A 19,488-nucleotide genomic window follows, 5' to 3' on the forward strand; every position below is an offset into this window, starting at 1 on the left:
GCCCGCTCTGCACTGCTGCCCAGTAGTGGGTGGTATTCCTGTGTGCCAATTACTATAAACTCCAAGTGATAATATCTCTTGTTACATGGGTTTCTTATCTACAGCCTGCATTTGCTCACTGGACTCAGAATTTATTGTACACCACCTGCATTTGGTCGCACTTCCCCAGACTAATATTGCTGCTTATCAGTGTTGCTGGGATTACATTGCAGCTGATTCCACAATCCATCTGGAATCAAACAGGTCGCTGATCTTATAATTTAGTTGCAAATGGCAGCTGAGTGGCTGGAAACCTTCTTCTGCAGTACATATACACTTAAAGAGTCTTTGTACCTGCTAAAGTCACACTCTTTTTGGAAGTCTCTACTTCCTCAATCACTGCATGTGGTGTCACTTTTTTCTTCCTGGGGTAGCTGCAGCATTGGGACATAAAGTGGCTCTGTTTTCCATACCTCTTGAACAGCTGCCCTGGCTGGGCTTTTTTTTTTTCTGCCTTTCATGTTGCTTTCCATGGACCATGATGCATTCTCAGTAGGTTTCTCTCTGACCTGCTTCCTGCATTCCTTTAGCTTGAACCTGTATATCTTTCCCTGCGCAGTTCAGTTACCCTTGCTATGGGAGGCATTTCTTGAAGGTTAGATCTGTTTCTCTCAATCTTTCCTTTAAGCCAGAATCATGTGTCCCACAAATGATCCTGTCTCTAATAAGGAAGTATTTTGTCTCCAAAGTTACATGTGAATGCCAGAGTTCTCAGCTCTGCAAACTAAGTCTCTATTCCCTCTTCTGCTTCTTGATTTCAGGCAAAAAACCAGTATCTCTCTATGGTGTCATTCTGTCTGGGACCACAGTGCTCACCAAACACCTTGATTAGTTGTTCCAGTGCTTCAGGCATTATTCCTGGCACCAGTGTCTGCTTGGCACAGTACATAATACTTTATAGTAAGAGGCAGTCCCTGCCCTAGGCTGCTTACATTCTAAGGTCCCAGTCCTACAAGTAGTTCCATGTGGGTTCAGGGGTATGCCTTCATGGGTCTCTTCACAGGATTGAGGCCTAAACAGACAAGAAAAACAGATGGTGGACAAAAGGAAACAGTATTATCTCCATTACAGATGGAAACTGAGGCACAGAGAGATTAAGTGTTTTGCCCAAGCTCACACAGCAAGTCTGCAGCAGAGCTGGGGACTGACCCCAGATCCCCTAAATCTCAGTCCAGTTCCCTAACTACCTAACCAATATTTAACATAAAGAAATACTCCTTTAAAATCAAGATTAAATCCATACAAATGGATCTGTACATACGGTATAAGGGATTCTTACCTATCTGCTAGACCATACATCTTTCGTGAGAAATATAGCAAGGACAGTGAGTCATGTATTTTTCAAAACTTGAATAGGAGATCATTAATTTTAATAGAATTTTGTGACTTGCCATAGGAATGATACGTATGAATACTCATTTAGTTTTTATTGGTGTGGGTGGGTTTATATTATGTGATTTATATTTTTAATTGTCATTTGTTCTGACTATTTTTAAATAGCATTCAGTTGCCTTGGCACAGAATGGGGGATGGAACCAAGGGTTTACTGTCAATAGTATTATGTGATGCAACCAATGTGTCACTCACTGGCTGTCTCCCACAACTTCACAAAAATGTTATCAATTTGAGGTTACCCTGTTAAGCAAACAGCAGTGCAGCGACACCATGCGGTACAATGGCCCAACTGCAGGGCACAGCACCAGCTTTTCCGCATCCAGAACCACGCAGGCTAGTGTTTGCAGAAGAAAAAGGTGAAATGTTGCCATCAATTTAGCACTGAGAGCCTGAGGCCTTAGAGGTTTCATCTGAGTGGGACCTGGATTTTCCTTGGAGAACAGCCTGTAACAATCGAATAAACTTCTGGGCAGTCACCTGCCCACCCTAAATAGTTTGGTGCAGAAGGTGCAAAGTATCTCATGTATGTAGCAAACAAACTGCTTCTGTGGAAAGACATGCTCAGCTCCTCCCTTCACTCCCAGTCAGGTCAGGTCCTCAGAGGCATGTGGGCAAAGTAAAAACTGAAAGTCTGTGTAAAAAATATCTGCAAAATACACATTCTCAGAAGGTAGCTTGGCCAATTTCTCTGCAGTTTTAACATGAAGATGTAGTGTGTGCAAATGTGCTGCACATGGACTATGTACATGCCTGTGCTTGCACAGGGAACATGCACCTTGTATGCAGGTATTTCCAATCCACATACACACTTAGAATGGGCCAAAACTTGTCTTTATATTTGTGTGTAAAATACCTACCACAATGCTGGTATACTATACACAGAGTGTGTGTATCCCTCCTCGGTGTTTACAATGTCCATAGGCGTATTTTTGTGCAATATAGGTATGCATGCAGGTAAGCAATGCTGCATGTGTGCCTGCAAAGTGTGTTCGTCTGCCCGCTGGATGCACTGTTGGTGTGTATGCCTGCGCCCAGTGTGTGCACTATGGTGGGCGTATGCCACTGCCTGCGGCGTGTGTGGGCCTCTATCGCCTGTGTCCATGTTGAACCTGAGCTGAATTCAGGTGGGGCTTGTCCTACTCAATTCATGTTCATAGGTGTGTGTGCGTGTGAGCACAATGCACGTTGCACGCGGGGGGGGGTGCAAGCCTGCAGAGTGTGCGGCGGCCTGTTGCCTGTGCGGGATGGGCACGTGCCGGTCGCCCGTGCGCGTCTGCGGTAGGTTGCATGGGCCGGGGGTGGCGCGGGTGCGCGGCTGTCGCTGGCGGGTGTTGCCGCCTGCCCGTGCGGTGCCCGACTCTCCGGAGCGTGCCCGCGGCTCCCGGGCGGCCCTGGTTGCTGCGGCAGCCGCCGGTTGCGACGCGAGCCACGGTTACCATGACTCTGTCCCTCTCCGTCAAAGGGACTGGAGCAGGGAGCGTCCTGTGGGCGCAGCCCCAGCCCCGCCGCCTGCGCGCTGGGCGCGGTGCCTCTGCCCTGCTCAGCGCAGCTCAGGCTCCCTCCGGAGCCGCCGCGCTCGCTGCTCCTGCTGCCGCTGCCCGGCTCCTCCACGCCTGCCCGGCTCCTCGGGGGAAGGACCCAGCCGGCCGGAGCCGCCACAGCACAGTAAGCGCGTCCCGTTCCCCTGCCCAGCCCGGCTCCCCTCTCCCGCACAGCTGCGCTCCCCGGCTCCCTGCCCAGCCGCGTCCGGGAACTTCCCGGGCAAGTTTCTAGCGAACTTTCCTCCCCCGCGACGAGCCGCCGGGGCTGGAGCCCTGCCTGGCTGCGGCTCCTTGGAAGAGCGTTGAGCGCGCGTCCCCCCTCCCCGGGTCTCTCCCTTTCAGGCTGTTTATCGGTGGGGACAAAAAGAGACCAGAGGGCAGCCAGCTGCTTTTTACGCTCGCTCCAGTCCCCCAGGTCACCAGCACTCATGGGACAAGAGCCACCGCCGCGGCCGGAAAGCCCTGGGAGGCTGCCCCTTGGCCGGAGGCTTTGATCGTTTCCCCGGAACATTGGGATGATGATTTTCAGACTCATACACATCTCGTTCAAGCAACAGGTTTTAACCCTCAGCAGGGATTTAACAGGAGGAATCCTGCTCCTTCACCCGGCCTCCGTTTCCTACTGTTGCACTAAAATAATGGCTCTTTAGCTCATTAAAGTGGCTTATCCGGGTAGTGAAAGTGCCGGGAGCTCCGGAACTTTCCGCTGCTTTCCAGCCTATTTTCTGTTTCCTTCCCTCCTTTCTTTGAGAGCCTCGCCGACAGCTGCCTCGGCTAATCCATCAGCTAGACATGGCTTTTTATTTACATCCGCTTTCATTCCTTGTTTCCTTCTCCGTGTCTTGTTCCCTCTCTCTGAGCTGTCTGTTTGCACAGTGCGATTTCCTGACTTTCAGAGTCGTGTGTCCTTTGCCCGGGCTCTGATTGTCCTTTATCCAGTTCATTTTAATTATTTTAAGTTCTCTGTTTCATCCTGTTAATTTCATGACTTTTTGTTTGTTTTGTGTTTATTGTCTTAAAAGCTGTTTTTAACAAGTAGTGTGCTTCAGTCTTATTTATCCATCAGAAAGGGTTATACTGGGGGGGAAAGCTACTATATGTACTATTAGTACCCAGTGTTCACTTTTCATTTCGATGGCAAAAGGTGAACTAATTGTTTATATATATATAAACACACTACAAATCTCATTTACTTATTAAAACGTGCTTAAAATTTACTATAATATCTCATTTAAAGTTGCTTACAATGAAAAAGCTATTTGGAAGTAAGAAAGCAAGTTATCAGTTATAATCAATACTGAAGTAATCTCTGAGGAAGATAGGGATTCTTTTTTGGCAAAGTTGCTTCTCTTTTGATTACTTGTGGCACCTTAGAGACTAACCAATTTATTTGAGCATGAGCTCATGCTCAAATAAATTGGTTAGTCTCTAAGGTGCCACAAGTACTCCTTTTCTTTTTGCGAATACAGACTAACACGGCTGTTCCTCTGAAACCTCTCTTTTGATTGTTTTTTGACAGAAGCATTAGTCTCAGTAACATGCTCAAATAAAAGGAAAGTCAGCATTTAGTTTGTGGGTTAGCACAACATAACATGCCCTGGCCTTAAGTATAACTGCTTGCACCAGATCAAACAGAGCAGCAGATATGTGCTTATTTATTTTCATAGGACATATTTATTAATATGATTTTAATGTCAGACACTAACTTTTCCAAGTCTTGTTTTGATGAGAAGTAATAACAATTAATCTAGTGGGGGAAACATATCCCTGGGGAACTTCCTTCGGTTGCAATGTTTAGGGTGTGTTTGTAAGTAGAGTAGAAGTCTGAGTACCCTGTCACTACATAAGTTGTTGTGTCCCTGCAGTCTGGAGTATTTCAGAATGGTAGCCTCAGGCAGGTGTTATAGTGTGAGCACCATATGGTGGATCGATGAGCTTCAGGTCCTGGAGAATAACAAGCTGGGTTTCCAATACAGCCTGAGAAGCATGTGGATCTTTTTTCATTTGGAGAAGTGTAACACAGGAATAATTTTTAAATGGCAGGAAAGCTTTTTATGGCAGAGCCTTTTTTGGAGAGGTAATTATATAAGTAGTCGTACTGCATTGGAACATGTTTTACAAGAGGAAATGGTAAACAGCAGCAAATGTAAGAAGTACGAGGAACCAGACTTGGGACAGAAGTCTGGGGAACTATTCAGATACTTTATAGGCTTTATAGGACCCATGTCCCCCTAGCACTGTTGTTATTTATCCAGGCACAACTTTGACTTGTCTCTGCAACAGAACAGTAACAAGGCTTCTTGCAGGATTTCTGATTACATCAGAGATGCACTGCAGAAATCAAAATGCTGCAGAGGACATTCCGAAAAATTTGGAACTGGAGTTTTAACAAGTAACTAGTTGTTTCTGTTTGCTTTAGAAGGGCATCCTTAATAATCCCTTCCCCCTAACTTAATTAGTCTGATAGTCTCCCTCAATTGTGGGGATAATCAGAGCAATCAAATGGATTTCTAACTTGGTTTACTTACTGAACATAATTGATAAGAACACACAAACTGAGCATGAGATATTTCTGAAGAGGTTGTGTCTGTCTCTCTCACATACACACAGACTTCCTCTCTCTCTCTCTCACACACACACACACACACACACAACTGCAACCTAACAAAGTTAACCAAGGATATTTCCCACACACACACACTAGAATATTTGTTATTATGTATTACTTGTATAACAGTAGCACGTAGAGATCACAAACAAGATCACAGCTTTCATTGTGCTAAGCACTGTACAAACACAGTGAGAGACAGCCCCTGCCCCAGTGAGCTTGCAAGCTAAATAGACATGACAGAAAAGGGTGAGAGGGAAGAGAGCCACAGAGACAAGTGACTTGCCCAGGGTAACACAAAAGGCCAGCAGCACAGCCAGGAACAGGACCCACATTTCCCAAGTCCCAGTCCACTCAGAACAGAGAGAGTGTTGTCTCAAAGGCAATGAAAGGAGCCAGTGGATTTTTATCACTGGGCATTACCCAGAGCTGTTTCTGTAGAGCAGGCTAATACAAGAGGACCTGTTTAGAGCTTGACCTGTCTCATCACGCAGAATAATTACTGATCTGGGCTGACTAGTTTGTCTAATGCGTTAATGTTCAGATGCAGTGTCCGACTGAAAACATCTCTTAATTGAAATTGATGTTTTACAGTGCTTTTGTGGAACTGGTACAAGGCTGATTTGCTATCATGGTAGTGTTGCTTGGTTCTTGGTCTGTTGTGTGTCATGAAAATATGGTTGTAGCTTATTGCTTTTATACACTATTTGGGTTGGGCTGAAATGGGATAAGTTCATTCCTGGTATAAATCCACTGCAGCCAGTAGAGTTACCCCAAGGATGGACTTGGTTGTTATCGAGCTTTGTTGTAGCTTCCTTGTAACCACAGAACATTTTTAATTTTCAAACTGACATTTTCTTTGAAAAGGGCATAGAAGTCAAATTGCTGAATGGAAACTTTACACAAATACAAGGGCTGAATTTACCTATCTTTTAAAGAAAAAGCACACTCGTAATATTTGCTTATAGTATAGTGTTCCTTGAGAGGTGAATAGAATTTGCTCATTGCTGATGAGCTTTTCAGCAACAGAAATCTGCAGTTGGTCATCTTTCTCCTGGCCATCTTGGTCTTCTGGCAACACCTATCACCATAGCATAGGCGTGCCTCCCAAGGAATAATACAAACAGCACAGACTAACACTGTACTGTTTCATTTTCCTTCCTGCTTCACACAGTCAGGGACTGTGGGCTTGTTTTTTATTATCTTTGATTTTCTTCTACTCTCTTGCCTCTTTCTCCTCCCTTTTTTTCCCCCTTCTTTGTCATATTCTGCCACATTTCCAGGAACGCCAAGTTGAAGGAGTGAGTTTTAAACCTCATTTTGAAGATTATGGAATATGTGGCCATTCTGGTCTTCCCCAGTAAGGAGTGCCAGAGACTTGTGTTGCCAAGAATGTCCTGTCTTCTGCTTTCACGAGATCCATCCTGGACGTTGACAGTTCCACATTTCCTGAGAAAAGCAGCTGTGGAGGGTGGTGTTGTCACAGCGCTCTCTGAGGTACCTTGGGACAATCCCCTGTAAGGCCATAAAGCTTAGCTCTGAGTTTTGGCCCAGTATTCCACAGGAAATCAGGGTAGTGAGTGGAACGGGGATGGATGGACGCAACAAAGTGCTCCTGGCGAATTTGGTGTTGCTGAAGAGAAAGCGGCTGTGTTCTGGAGTTATTGAAGCATTGCTGATGATGGAGTGTTCATACCTAGATCCAGTGGTAATAGCCTAGTGTGGAGGGTAGGGTTCAGTTTTCTGGCTAGTCCTAAATAAAATAATTTTTGTGGCTCATCACTCTCCATGAGTCCAGCAGCATTGAGAAGACCTTATGTTGTGGACCAGTTTGGCCATTTTGGGGTAGACTTCATCCATGGAGGGTAAACAAAAAGTGATAGCTAGCTGTTCAAAGTGTTTCCCACCTTCCAAATGTTACCACCTGTGGCTTGCCTGTGTTCAGCTTCAGCCAGACATAGGGATGGTTGGGAGGTTGTGCTTTTTGCATGTGAGATAAATGAGATGTAGAGATGGATATCTACTAGGCATCCACCATTGTAGCATCTAGTTGTACTATCTAGGCTTCTCAACCTCTCGTTACAGGAAAAGGGTAGCCAATGGCCACGTTTTATAGTCCCAGCCATTCAGTGGGTTACACCACGGATTAATTTGGCCTGTCGTCTTGCACACATACAGAGACAGAGGTGGGAAGGCAATGAAAACGCATTTTTATGGCTTAATGATTTCACAGTTGGTGCCTGTGGGTTACAGTGCAAGCCTGACACACGCATAACATTTACATTTTTTCTCCCATTTCCTCACGTTGTATCAGTGGATGTACTGGGAGAGCAAACCAATCACAGAGATTAGCTGCCTCCTCATTTTTTTTCTGGCTGCAATTAAGGGCATAAGCTGTTATTAACCCACATCATCTGATATAGCAGAAGCCCTCTTTGCTTACCTCAGAAGGGAAAACGGTTAATATAACTCCTCTCCTGGTTATTCACAATTTCCAGGAACTGTAAACGTATCAGCGTTCCCTTTGGCCCAACCCCACAATAGACACAGTCAAGTTGGTAAGAATAAAACATTTTTTTGAAACAGAACACTGGGGAACACTGAAGGAGGGGGTGTGGGTGTCAGTTCAGCATCTGACAGGGTCTCCCACATCTCAGCAGGAGTTATAGCCTGAATTCCCCAGGGCATCATTCTCACAGAGAACATCATCTCAGGAGTACTTTACTAGTAGACTAGCTGTAAAGTCAATGGGAATGCTTTATATGGTAGGACTATATCTCAGGGTAACTGCAAGTTTGGTTGTTAGTAAAAGCATTCTCTGAGAAGTAGAAGCTAACACCAACCTACCCTTGGAGCCAATCTTTGAAAAATGACCTCTAAATTTGCACCCCTTGACCTCTGTTCTTTGCAGGTGCAAACTTTTGCAGTGCAGCTGTCATTCTATACAGGATTTATTAGCTTATCTGAACTCTGCAGCTTTACCAGTAGGTAATGGCAGAGAACCATCACTCGTCATGAAGCTTCACTAATAATCTCACTATTGGCTGGAATTTCCCAGAGCGTGTCTGTCATAAATATAAAGGGAAGGGTAAACCCCTTTAAAATCCCTCCTGGCCAGAGGAAAAATCCTCTTATCTGTAAAGGGTTAAGAAGCTAAAGGTAACCTCGCTGGCACCTGACCAAAATGTCCAATGAGGAGACAAGATACTTTCAAAAGCTGGGAGGAGGGAGAAAAACAGAGGGTCTGTGTCTGTCTGTATGCTGCTTTTGCCGGGGACAGAACAGGAATGGAGTCTTAGAACTTTTAGTAAGTAATCTAGCTAGGTATGTGTTAGATTATGATTTCTTTAAATGGCTGAGAAAAGAACTGTGCTGAATAGAATGACTATTCCTGTCTGTGTGTCTTTTTTGTAACTTAAGGTTTTGCCTAGAGGGATTCTCTATGTTTTGAATCTAATTACCCTGTAAGGTATCTACCATCCTGATTTTACAGAGGTGATTCCTTTACTTCTATTAAAAGTCTTCTTGTAAGAAAACTGAATGCTTTTTCATTGTCCTAAGATCCAAGGGTTTGGGTCTGTGGTCACCTATACAAATTGGTGAGGATTTTTACCAAACCTTCCCCAGGAAGTGGGGTGCAAGGGTTGGGAGGATTTTGGGGGGGAAAGACGTGTCCAAACTACGTTTCCCAGTAAACCCAGATAAAGTTTGGTGGTGGCAGTGGAAATCCAAGGGCAAAGGGTAAAATTAATTTGTACCTTGGGGAAGTTTTAACCTAAGCTGGTAAAAGTAAGCTTAGGAGGTTTTCATGCAGGTCCACACATCTGTACCCTAGAGTTCAGAGTGGGGAAGGAACCTTGACAGTGTCTTTTTACATAGGATTACATTTTGTGTTAATGTTTCTGCAGAAAATATGACATGTCAATCAATAGCCCATTACTCAGTCTTTATTCAGGCAAGACACTTACTGAAATCCATTAGAACCTTGCCTAACAACCAGTGGATTTGCCCCTTTGTTTGCTCTCCACGTTTCAGTTCCAAAGATTTTTTAGAATTGTATTTCTCTTGCCTTGGGCATTGCCATACGTGTATGTTCCTGGCCAAGACAGAACAACTTAGAGCTCAGTTTTGTAAATGAGAGTTTGTGTAATAAGGCAGGGAAAGTTGAACGTATAGGAGTTTTTGGCACCTTTCCTGTGAGTTGTGTTCATGGAGCACGGGGGAGCAGCAGTGGAGATCCTACTCCATGATACAAACAAGACGACAAAGCCCTCTTTGCTTACCTCAGGCCAGGAAAGAGTGCTGTGGCTCTAGCAGGATCTGAATGAAGCTTTGGCTATACTTGTGTATTCTACATAGGTTTTCCTTACCCAGGATCCTCCATCTTCTCTTTAAGGGCAGGTGATTATTGAATTCCTTTTATACTGAGAGGTGTCAGAGGCATGAAGGTGTCACTCCACCAAGAACACGAGTCCATCTGCCATGAGGAAACAGGAAAAGGTTAGCTCCAGAAGGGGGATTAAACTTCAGCGTAGAGAATAGCTGAGATAATGGTAACATTAAAGTCTGCCATGTACAGAGAATTTTGACATGCATGAGCAGCCCATCATGCTGAGATTGAAATGCAGCTGTTCTGCAGCGTGATACTTGTGGTGCTTCTGGCTATAAGTATGCAAGCTTTTAAAATAAATGGCTTCATTCATAATCTTTAACACCAGAGAAGAGTAGTTCTGTGTCTAATGGAGCCTACTGTCGCTGCTGTCTCCCTCCCCACCCATTAAAGGAGACAGAGTAAGTGTCCCAAGCACATGCAGCAAAAATATATTGTTGTGGAAGGCTGGAGCATGGAATATTTGCTGCCCCTCTGTGAGCCTGTGACTAGCAAGTGTGATTACTAGTTATTTATTGCACTCAATTGTTTTTCAATGAAAACACTTCCCCCCCCACCCAATAAAATTAAATAGCTACTCATGTTAAATGTGGCTGAATATACAGATGAGAAATCTAGAGCCAGCGTGGCATATTCCTTTCTTATGTGACAGCCACCTTCCAAAGTAATCCAAGTGAATGTTGCAGTGCAGCAAGTTAGGCAGAGAGAGTTTAGCAGTTTCAGGGCCAAATTTTTATATGGGCATGAACCCAAGATCACTCCATTCCTTGTGTGAAGTCACTCCAAATTTACACTAGTGTAACTGAGAGCAGAATTTGCTCCTTCATATTTTCAGAACCATATCATAAGAACCTTTTGAAGACTCTTAGAATGACAGAGAAAGGTACCTTTGCTCCAACTATATTAAATATATTAGCAGTACAGTGAGAACAATGTCTATTAAACAAAATTATTGAATCCAAAGAATAGTGTATGATTTGTATGAAATTCATATAAAGTTATTAAACTATCTTCTCTGAATAAGGTTTGAGGCTCCAGAGAGCAAGCTGTCATGCTATTTATGTGTCCAGTTACACACAACTGGCAAGCATTATATATGAATAGCAGTGCAAATGTTTTGTCAACATTGTTTCCATTTGACTTCCTTGAAAGCAGTCTAAGACTGCTTGAACAGACAAGGATACTTAGTGAAGTTCATCATAATCAACTTCAGATTCTTTTGTATGTACGTAATTGTTACTAAAATATTTAAGAAGATTTTTACATATTGTAAACAAACAGGAATGCTTTTTTCCAATTCCTTTTCTGCACCACACACTTGAACTCTACATGTCTGTGCGATAACTTCTTTTTTACATTCGCATTCTGCTAAATATACAGAGCCACTTGCAGGCATACATTTTCTCTGTGATTTCTTTAGCAGCCCTATAGATAGTCAAGTTTCAATCACCATCTTTGTTTCAGATCCAGAGGGCAAACATATACATTAACACCAAACATCTGTATTTTCTTTGTTGCAGAATACTCTTGCTGGAGTGTCTAAGGGATGTGAAGTTAGCTTCCAAAATGACTCTTTTAACAGGAGAAAATTCTGATTATGACTATAGCGCCCTGAGCTGTGCTTCAGATACCTCCTTCAACCACACGTTCTTTCCAGAAACAGAAACCCTCAAGGGAGTTTTTTACCAAGGAGCCAAGCTAATTCACCCTAAAGAGGATCTCTTTAAAAGCATTCAACCTGAGGACCGGAAGCATCATATCATCATAAATGTAGGGGGCATTAAATACTTGCTGCCCTGGACCACACTTGATGAGTTTCCCCTGACACGCTTGGGCCAACTGAAATTTTGTAATAATTTTGATGACATTTTAAACATTTGCGATGATTACGATGTGACGTGCAATGAATTCTTTTTCGACCGCAACCCGGGGGCATTTAGGACAATCCTGACATTTTTGCGGGTTGGGAAGCTTCGGCTCATGCGAGAGATGTGCGCTCTTTCTTTCCAAGAGGAGCTGCTCTACTGGGGCATTGAGGAGGACAGTCTGGAATGGTGCTGCAAGAGGAGGTATCTGCAAAAAATGGAGGAGTTTACAGAAATGAACGAAAGGGAGGACGACCTCATAGAGAATGAAAACCCAGGTGAAACAGTGGAAGAGACAAGAGCCAGCCTGTGCATGAAAAAGTTACAAGACATGGTGGAGAGGCCTCAGTCGGGGCTTCCTGGGAAAGTATTTGCATGTTTGTCTGTATTGTTTGTGACCATTACTGCAGTGAACCTATCCATCAGCACCATGCCCGACTTAAGAGAGGAGGAGGAGAGAGTAAGTTGACTTTCAGGATGGTAAAACATCACTCTTTGGAAAAAGTAAAGCAAATACAGGGCCTAATTCTGCTCCCATTGAAGCAAGTGGGAGTTTTGTAATTGTCTTCAGGGCAAGCAGGATAAGGCCTGTAGATAAAGATACTGAAAGTTGTAAATGACACTTTTCTCTGACAAAAACATTTTGTAAATATGCATTCTTCTGGACAGCCATATCATGAATTTTTGAAGCTTTGTTTGTGCTGCTTAAGAACACCATAATTACTGATAGAAACTAGGGAAGTTGGAGCCAGACCTCACTGCCTCTGAAGTCAAGGGGAGTTTTGCCATTGACTTCAGTGGAAGAAGTATTGGGGGTGTGGTAAGTTTTGTATTTAGCTTGTAATTCAGCAGATTTGCCAAACTGGTTACCCCTTAATACAGCTTCAATTCATTTAATATTATGGCTTTAAAGACCAAAAAAATATCATTCCTGTCACTTTACCAACTAAAATAGTGACTGTTCATTTACTTAGTATAAACTCCTTCTCTTTCTTCTAGGGTGAATGCTCCCAGATGTGCTACAATATTTTCATCGTGGAATCTGTCTGTGTGGCATGGTTTTCCTTGGAATTCCTGTTGAGATTCATTCAGGCAAAGAGCAAGTTTGTATTTCTGAGGAGACCGTTAACCCTGATTGACATTATTGCCATTCTGCCCTATTATATCACTTTACTAGTAGATACCACTTCGGTGGGCTTTAAAAAGCCAACCTCTGGCAACATCTATCTGGACAAAGTAGGTCTGGTGCTCCGCATACTCCGTGCCTTGAGGATTCTATATGTCATGCGGCTGGCCAGGCACTCTCTCGGCCTGCAGACTTTAGGACTCACCGCTCGCAGGTGTACCCGGGAGTTTGGACTCTTGCTGCTCTTCCTCTGCGTGGCCATTGCACTTTTTGCGCCGCTCTTGTATGTCATTGAGAATGAGATGGCGGACTCACAGGAGTTTACCAGCATCCCTGCGTGCTACTGGTGGGCAGTAATCACCATGACAACAGTAGGCTATGGCGACATGGTTCCCAGAAGCATTCCAGGCCAGGTGGTGGCTTTAAGCAGCATTCTGAGTGGCATTCTCCTCATGGCATTTCCTGTCACCTCCATCTTCCACACGTTTTCACGCTCCTACATTGAGCTGAAGCAAGAGCAGGAAAGACTCATGTTCAGAAAAGCACAATTCTTATTAAAAACTAAGTCTCAGCTAAGTAATGAATCACAAAGGAGTGACATTTTATTTCCCAGTATCTCTTCTGAGACTAGGGACAACAACTGAAATTTAAGTTGCCATAATTGTCTGATATTGGGCAAAGTTATGCAGTCAGAGATCCCATCTTACCATTTGCTTTGGAAGCATTTAAAGAAATCTTTATACAAATAGCAAGAAAGGGGGTTTTAGCCATCAAGCTGATGTGGTTTTAAAAGCCTATTATTAAAGGCTTTTTCTTTTCTTTTCAACAAAATGTACAGTTAAGACAGTTTTTCCCCATGAGATCATGCAGTGGGATATTAGGAATTTGAGTTCTCTGACTGAAATGAGAACAATGTAAAATACATACTTGACACAGGCTGTGTTGTATTTGTAATATAAAGTGATGTACCATTTTCCAACCAAGACATTATGTAGGTATTAATTTTGATAATTAAATAAGTTCTTCTTTAGTTTCTTCATGTATATAAATACTATAAAGATAACAAGTTCAAGTCTAAATTCATCCCCAGTGTACCTCCATTGACTGTAGTAGAATTAACCAAGTATGTAAATTACCCATTGTGCCCTTGGAGAGGATTAAACCAGGTGTGTGTCATTTAGGGCAGGCAAACATAGTATTTTCCTTGTGAGCCTTTCCTGAAAATAACAATAACAATGAAGAGGAGCTATTGGTTTCTGCGTGCTTTGGGACAGGCATGTGCTGAAGATGTAATTACTTATAGCTCAGCAGCTTCAAAACTTAAATGGGCTTATACTGCAGCTCTGATATAGTTCAACAAAATATTCCCAGTGATGGGTGAGAGGGTCTTGCGTTTTGTGACATCCAGTACAGATGACAAGGAGGTAGCTAGCTGCAAATTAAACCAAATGTGCATGATAACATCATAGTAATGATGTCTGTTTCAATGTTATCCCTTTAAACCAGATAGAAAACAGAAATTAAAAAGACTCTGTTTCTAGATGAAGCTGCAGCATTACTAATCAGGTTGATTCTGGTGCTGTGCATTGACTGTATGGCATCTGGCTTCTTTTAAAAAAAATCAAGGAGTATTACAACAAGTTGCCAGTGATGTAAAAAGGAAATAATACCAATTGAGTCATGGGAGACTAAGTCAGTCTCCAGTGACTCAAGACTATAAGGTGGAAAGCCTTCAGCTAATTAGCTCTTCCTTCACTGTTACTGTTAGCAGGCATCATAGCACTGAAGAAAAATTATTTTGGGAAACTTAAAGACAACTAAAGAAGCGCGATCCTGCATCTTTTACTTTACTAGTCCAAAACCAAGTTGTTCTCTTGAAGTCAATGGGACCACATGGGTGAATAAGGCTTTCAGGATTGGGTCCTGATCTGGCTCCCCCAGAAGTCAATGACAAACCTCCCATTCATTTCAATCAGAGCAGGTTTGGGCTATATGGCAGCTCAAGAGACAAAGTCCAGAACTTTAACAAAGAAATCAAATTGGTTGATTTGTCTCTTAGAGAGTGTGTATTGTGTTGAAAATCTTAACTTTAGGTGAAGTTTCCCAGTTTAAAAGAACAATGTCAATTTCCTGTTCATTAACTGTCATGAGCCAAGAAATATGAAAGTTCCCAGCATCTCTGCCATCTCACCTTAAACCTATTTTTCAGAATCCCTGTTCTGGTCTCTGATCTCTCTCAAACAGGGACTTTCAATTGTGTTAAACTGTATGATGGTTTTGTCATTTATATCAAAGAGGTTGGGGATGAAATGCAAAACTCATCTTCACTTGAATTTTTGTCTGTGAAAGGTGAAACCTAGTGTATTGGCCTACACTGAATGGCCAAGTCTCCATGTTACAGTGACTTGGCTTAAGTTATAAATAATAATAAAATAATATTAGATGTATACAATTATCATAATAGACATCTTATGTTTTCCTACTAAGAAATAATAGTTCAAACCTCCTTACCACTTTTTAACCAGAGTTCTCAGAGCACTTTACAAACATTAATGAATGAAGCTTCACAAAATTGCTGTGATACAGGTAAATATTCCAATGAAACTGAGACATGATGAGTCAAATGAGTAGCCCAAGGTCACAGCAATTGTGTGACCTAGAAGAAGTGGGTTATAGTCCTAGCTGACCCCCATTCTTGTGCTTTAATTAGAGTTGAAAAAACCAGGGACTATTTTTTCATGAAAAAATAGTCCTTTCTCCATCAAAAAAATTCCAAATGTTTTGATCAGCTGTAACTTTAACCACAACACAAGCACTCGAGGTCTTTATTCCTTTGTATTAGCATCCATTATAAAAGGATTTGTTAATGGGACTATTTGAAAGAGTAAAATTACTTGTATGTGTTTGCAGGACTGGGCCCTAAAGGAGAAGCTGTATGTCAAAATAAACATGAATCAAGAGATTATGGGCCACATCCTCTGCTGAGCTCCATGCTATGCCAGTTTACACCAGCTGAGGATTTGGCCTAATTTCATCAATTTATGTTTAAATCAGCGTTAAGTAAGTGTATTTCAGATATTGTTTTTTCTGTTGTAAAATTATGGCCAGATCCTGAAGTCATGACTTGAGTCAAATCCTTAAGGGTGGGTACTAAGCACCAAGCCGGAGGGGGATTTGCCTGAGTAGGAAACAAGTAAGGATTTCAGGATGTAGCCCATTGTAATTTTGCACTTGGCAACAAATAACTTGTACGAGAATCAACATGTCGTACTATGAATCATTGTAACAAATTGCTTATGTTTTACAGCAAAGTGATACATACTGTAGTTCTTATGCTAAATTAATACAGCTATATGTCTTAGGAATACAACATTAGCATGAATCCCACATGCTGAATTCCAGTTTCTACTGTGAAGCCTGAAGATTTTAAATTATTATAACTCTTTACAGTGTATTATCTCAATTTGTAGACAAATTTATGAAATTGTAGATTGATTCAAAAGCTGACTCTGAAATGTTTCCAGCCACACAGCTGACAGCTACTGAGTCTGATAGCTTTCCTTTCTTGCTTTTTAACAGCATGTGAAGTTAACAAAAAGTTCCTTTAAAAACACTCTGTGCTTTCATGAAGTACAAAGGAATTGTTTAAATTGCCACTGATAAAAAGTGGTACTTGTCAAATATCCTACTAGAGCTGGATTCGCTTTGCTATTTGTATTATCCTGTATATACAGCAATAGTATGTATATTTTCAAATTGAATGGTAGTAGCTATATTAATTTTGATGAATAAAGAGTTGGGCTTTCTTTATATTTTCATGTGCTTGCTTATAATGCAGGCTGGCTACTACAAGCAGCTGAAGTGTCATCAGTGGAGCAAGATGATGATGCAATAGTGGAGTAAATCTCAGAGCGGACGAAGACTTTCATTCACCTTTATCCTCTGTTGGTGACACATTTCTCATGCCTGGCTGCAAGAAGGGAGGGATGGAAGAGGGTGCAAAGAAAGCAAAAGTGGGAGAACTTACATGGGTGATTGACGTTCTGAGGTCCCACGTAGGAAGTGACTACCAGTTGGGAGAGAGGATTTGGGCAATGAACATCACTAGCTGAAGCAGGTTGGCTACAGAAGAGAGCATTAGTCAGGAGTCAAAATCTCTCTATCTGCCTGTGTACTTCTAGTGCACCCTTAGGCTCTAAGTGCCAATTCAACAGCTTGAGTACAGGAACCCTCTCTCTCATGTGTTTCTGAGAGCCAGAAACTTACGCATTCCCCCTGCCAGTCAGAACATAACTTTAAAATTGTTTGTAAAACTAAGTAAGAATGAGAAGAGAAGAAATCAGGGACAGAAATTGAAGGAATGAATAGGAAACAGATGGGGAGTTCAAGTGAAGAGAAGAATCCCTGCAGAGACCTGCATTTCCAATTAGGATGACAACTCATTAAATTACACTCCTGAAAATCTCTTCTTTTTTCCCACTTTTCTCAAAAGTGGCAAAAAATAAAATTCAGCAGATCAGTGTAATATATATTTAAAATCATTTAAACACATTTCTATAGCAAAAAAATAGAGATACAGTGAGGTTCTCTTTGATTTTCCCTCACTGAACATCATTTGATGTGGATCGTTGACTGCAGTGGCAGTCTGCACACTGCCATGCATTTGGAAGAATGGGAGACTTGCATTATACTTCCCTTACTAGAGGTTTACTCAATGCCACTTCACCATGAACCGTGTCCTGCAATTCTTACTCAGGGAAATCTCCCTTTGTGGCAGATATAGGAATTGGGTCCCACTGTAACGTCATTCCATTGTACTCTCAGTCTTTCCTATATGAATATTCAATGCCTTTGGCTATGTCCTATTAAACAAAAATCTTTTGTGCAGGGCTGAGTCATGGATTCATGCATCATCTAATACACGTGTCTGAGAAGGAAAACTGGCACATCCTGCACATTCATGACGTGTGGGCAGAGTTTAGCTGAGTGTTCAGATTGATGTAAAACTAAAAATTGCTGTGGTGGAACAGTACCTCTTTTCCACTGCTCTTCTTGTCTCTTGATAAGAGTTAGTCTTTACAGGATACTTCAATAAAAATACCCTATCATAGGTGAGGAGGTACTAACCCTTGGACAACAGTTTAAGTCTTCAGTTGTACAGTACCACCAGTTCCATCCCTCATCCCCCATTCAATTGCTTACTGAACATCCTATTCATTACATAGTGCCCATTAAATCCAGATGTAGTGCCCAGAAAGGAGCTGGCCTCTATCAGCTCAGAGCAGCTAAATAACACAGTAGCAGATAACAGATACTAAGAGATTCAGGACTGACCACTGATTAACTGTACCCTATATTATAGGAGAGAATTTAAAAAAATTAAAAAAAAAAAAGTTAATGAGTTAAAAAACAAAGAAACTGATAAATATTTCTGATAAAGCTAAGAAACACCAAATCCCACTCACAGATTTGCCAGTAGAATTTAGCACAGCAGAACAGACTGAAAACTGGACAGCATACTCCCAAATCTGTGCAGATTGAAATGAACGTATTCAATCAAAAATGAAATTTAAAGAGTGTCAAATACAAATTAGAAGATGGGAGGAGGAATCTTTGAGAACAGATCAGCCAATGGCATTAACTAGAACCTGAACTGTTTACTCTAGGGTCGTGGAAGGGACTGTCCACATGGCCATTTTAATTTACACCTTGTTAGCCAACACATATATGTTAGGCGTAAAGCATACCAGATTAATACTGTATGATACCCAGCATGTGGGCAGTTATGTTAACCAATTTGTATTACATCTTTCCCACAATGTTTTCCACTGCTCACTTATGTCAAGATATATATCCCACCATACTCTGCAAAGCTAAATGTAGCTTTTGCCATTAGCAAATATAAAGGCTGTCAAAGGCAAGATACATTCATTCTATGTCCTTGTCCTGGTAACTTCATGGGCAACTGGTTTAAAATGTAGTATCCAAAAGAGAGATAAGGGAAGGTACAGAACCACAAGGAACTCGGCAAACTGGTGGGTTGGATCTCAGGTGACACAAAGTGCATTCTAACTTGCAAGCAACAGTAGTATAAATATAAGTGAGTTTGGGGGTATATTTTGAAGACCACCTACTGTGTAAGGTGAAAATGCTGTGAAATAAACATTTCTTTCCAAAAGGAGAGGTATGTATGTCTGTTTCATATTGTACTACTTTGTCTTAAACAATAAACTTTGGCTAAGCTTTTTTATTTGGTGTTCTGAACATTTGTCATAATGAACTATAAATGTAGTCAATCAATCAATCAATCAGCTATACTATTAATCAGCAGCCTGGAACTGACTGAATTAACAGATGTCCCAGCTGCTGCATTTTAACAGCCCTTTTCAATTGCTTATCCCATGGAGGATTTTGCAGGGCTGCAGCATCCAGTTATCCCAGAGATGAATTAGGCCTCGTGTCTCAGAAATACAAACCATCAGTGTTTAAAACTAGGATGTAGAGTGTATTATGGAACAGTGAGT

The 19,488-nt window shown here is 42.0% G+C and overlaps 1 protein-coding gene across 6 annotated transcripts; it reads left to right on the forward strand.

Annotated features, from left to right (window-relative positions):
• The first annotated feature begins 2,497 nt into the window (after positions 1–2,497).
• On the forward strand, positions 2,498–19,212 carry KCNG1 (potassium voltage-gated channel modifier subfamily G member 1). 6 transcript variants are annotated; one of them, XM_048820372.2, is made up of 4 exons: positions 2,782–3,099; positions 9,980–10,083; positions 11,494–12,298; positions 12,838–16,776. In XM_048820372.2, exons 3-4 carry the CDS (start codon positions 11,540–11,542, stop codon positions 13,606–13,608), a joined length of 1,530 nt encoding a protein of 509 aa, XP_048676329.1. In that variant the 5' UTR covers positions 2,782–3,099; positions 9,980–10,083; positions 11,494–11,539; the 3' UTR covers positions 13,609–16,776. The 6 variants fall into 6 exon arrangements, 5 of the variants coding, with proteins under 5 accessions (XP_048676332.1, XP_048676331.1, XP_048676329.1 ...); XR_012664700.1 differs by lacking the exon at positions 9,980–10,083 and adding an exon at positions 16,803–19,212 and having other exon boundaries at positions 2,783–3,099; positions 12,838–16,024; XM_048820375.2 differs by lacking the exons at positions 2,782–3,099; positions 9,980–10,083 and adding an exon at positions 2,498–2,558.
• The last annotated feature ends 276 nt before the right edge of the window (positions 19,213–19,488 follow it).

Source organism: Caretta caretta, chromosome 13 (genome assembly GCF_965140235.1).
Source record: "Caretta caretta isolate rCarCar2 chromosome 13, rCarCar1.hap1, whole genome shotgun sequence".
In the NCBI taxonomy this organism is placed as follows: Eukaryota; Metazoa; Chordata; order Testudines; family Cheloniidae; genus Caretta; species Caretta caretta.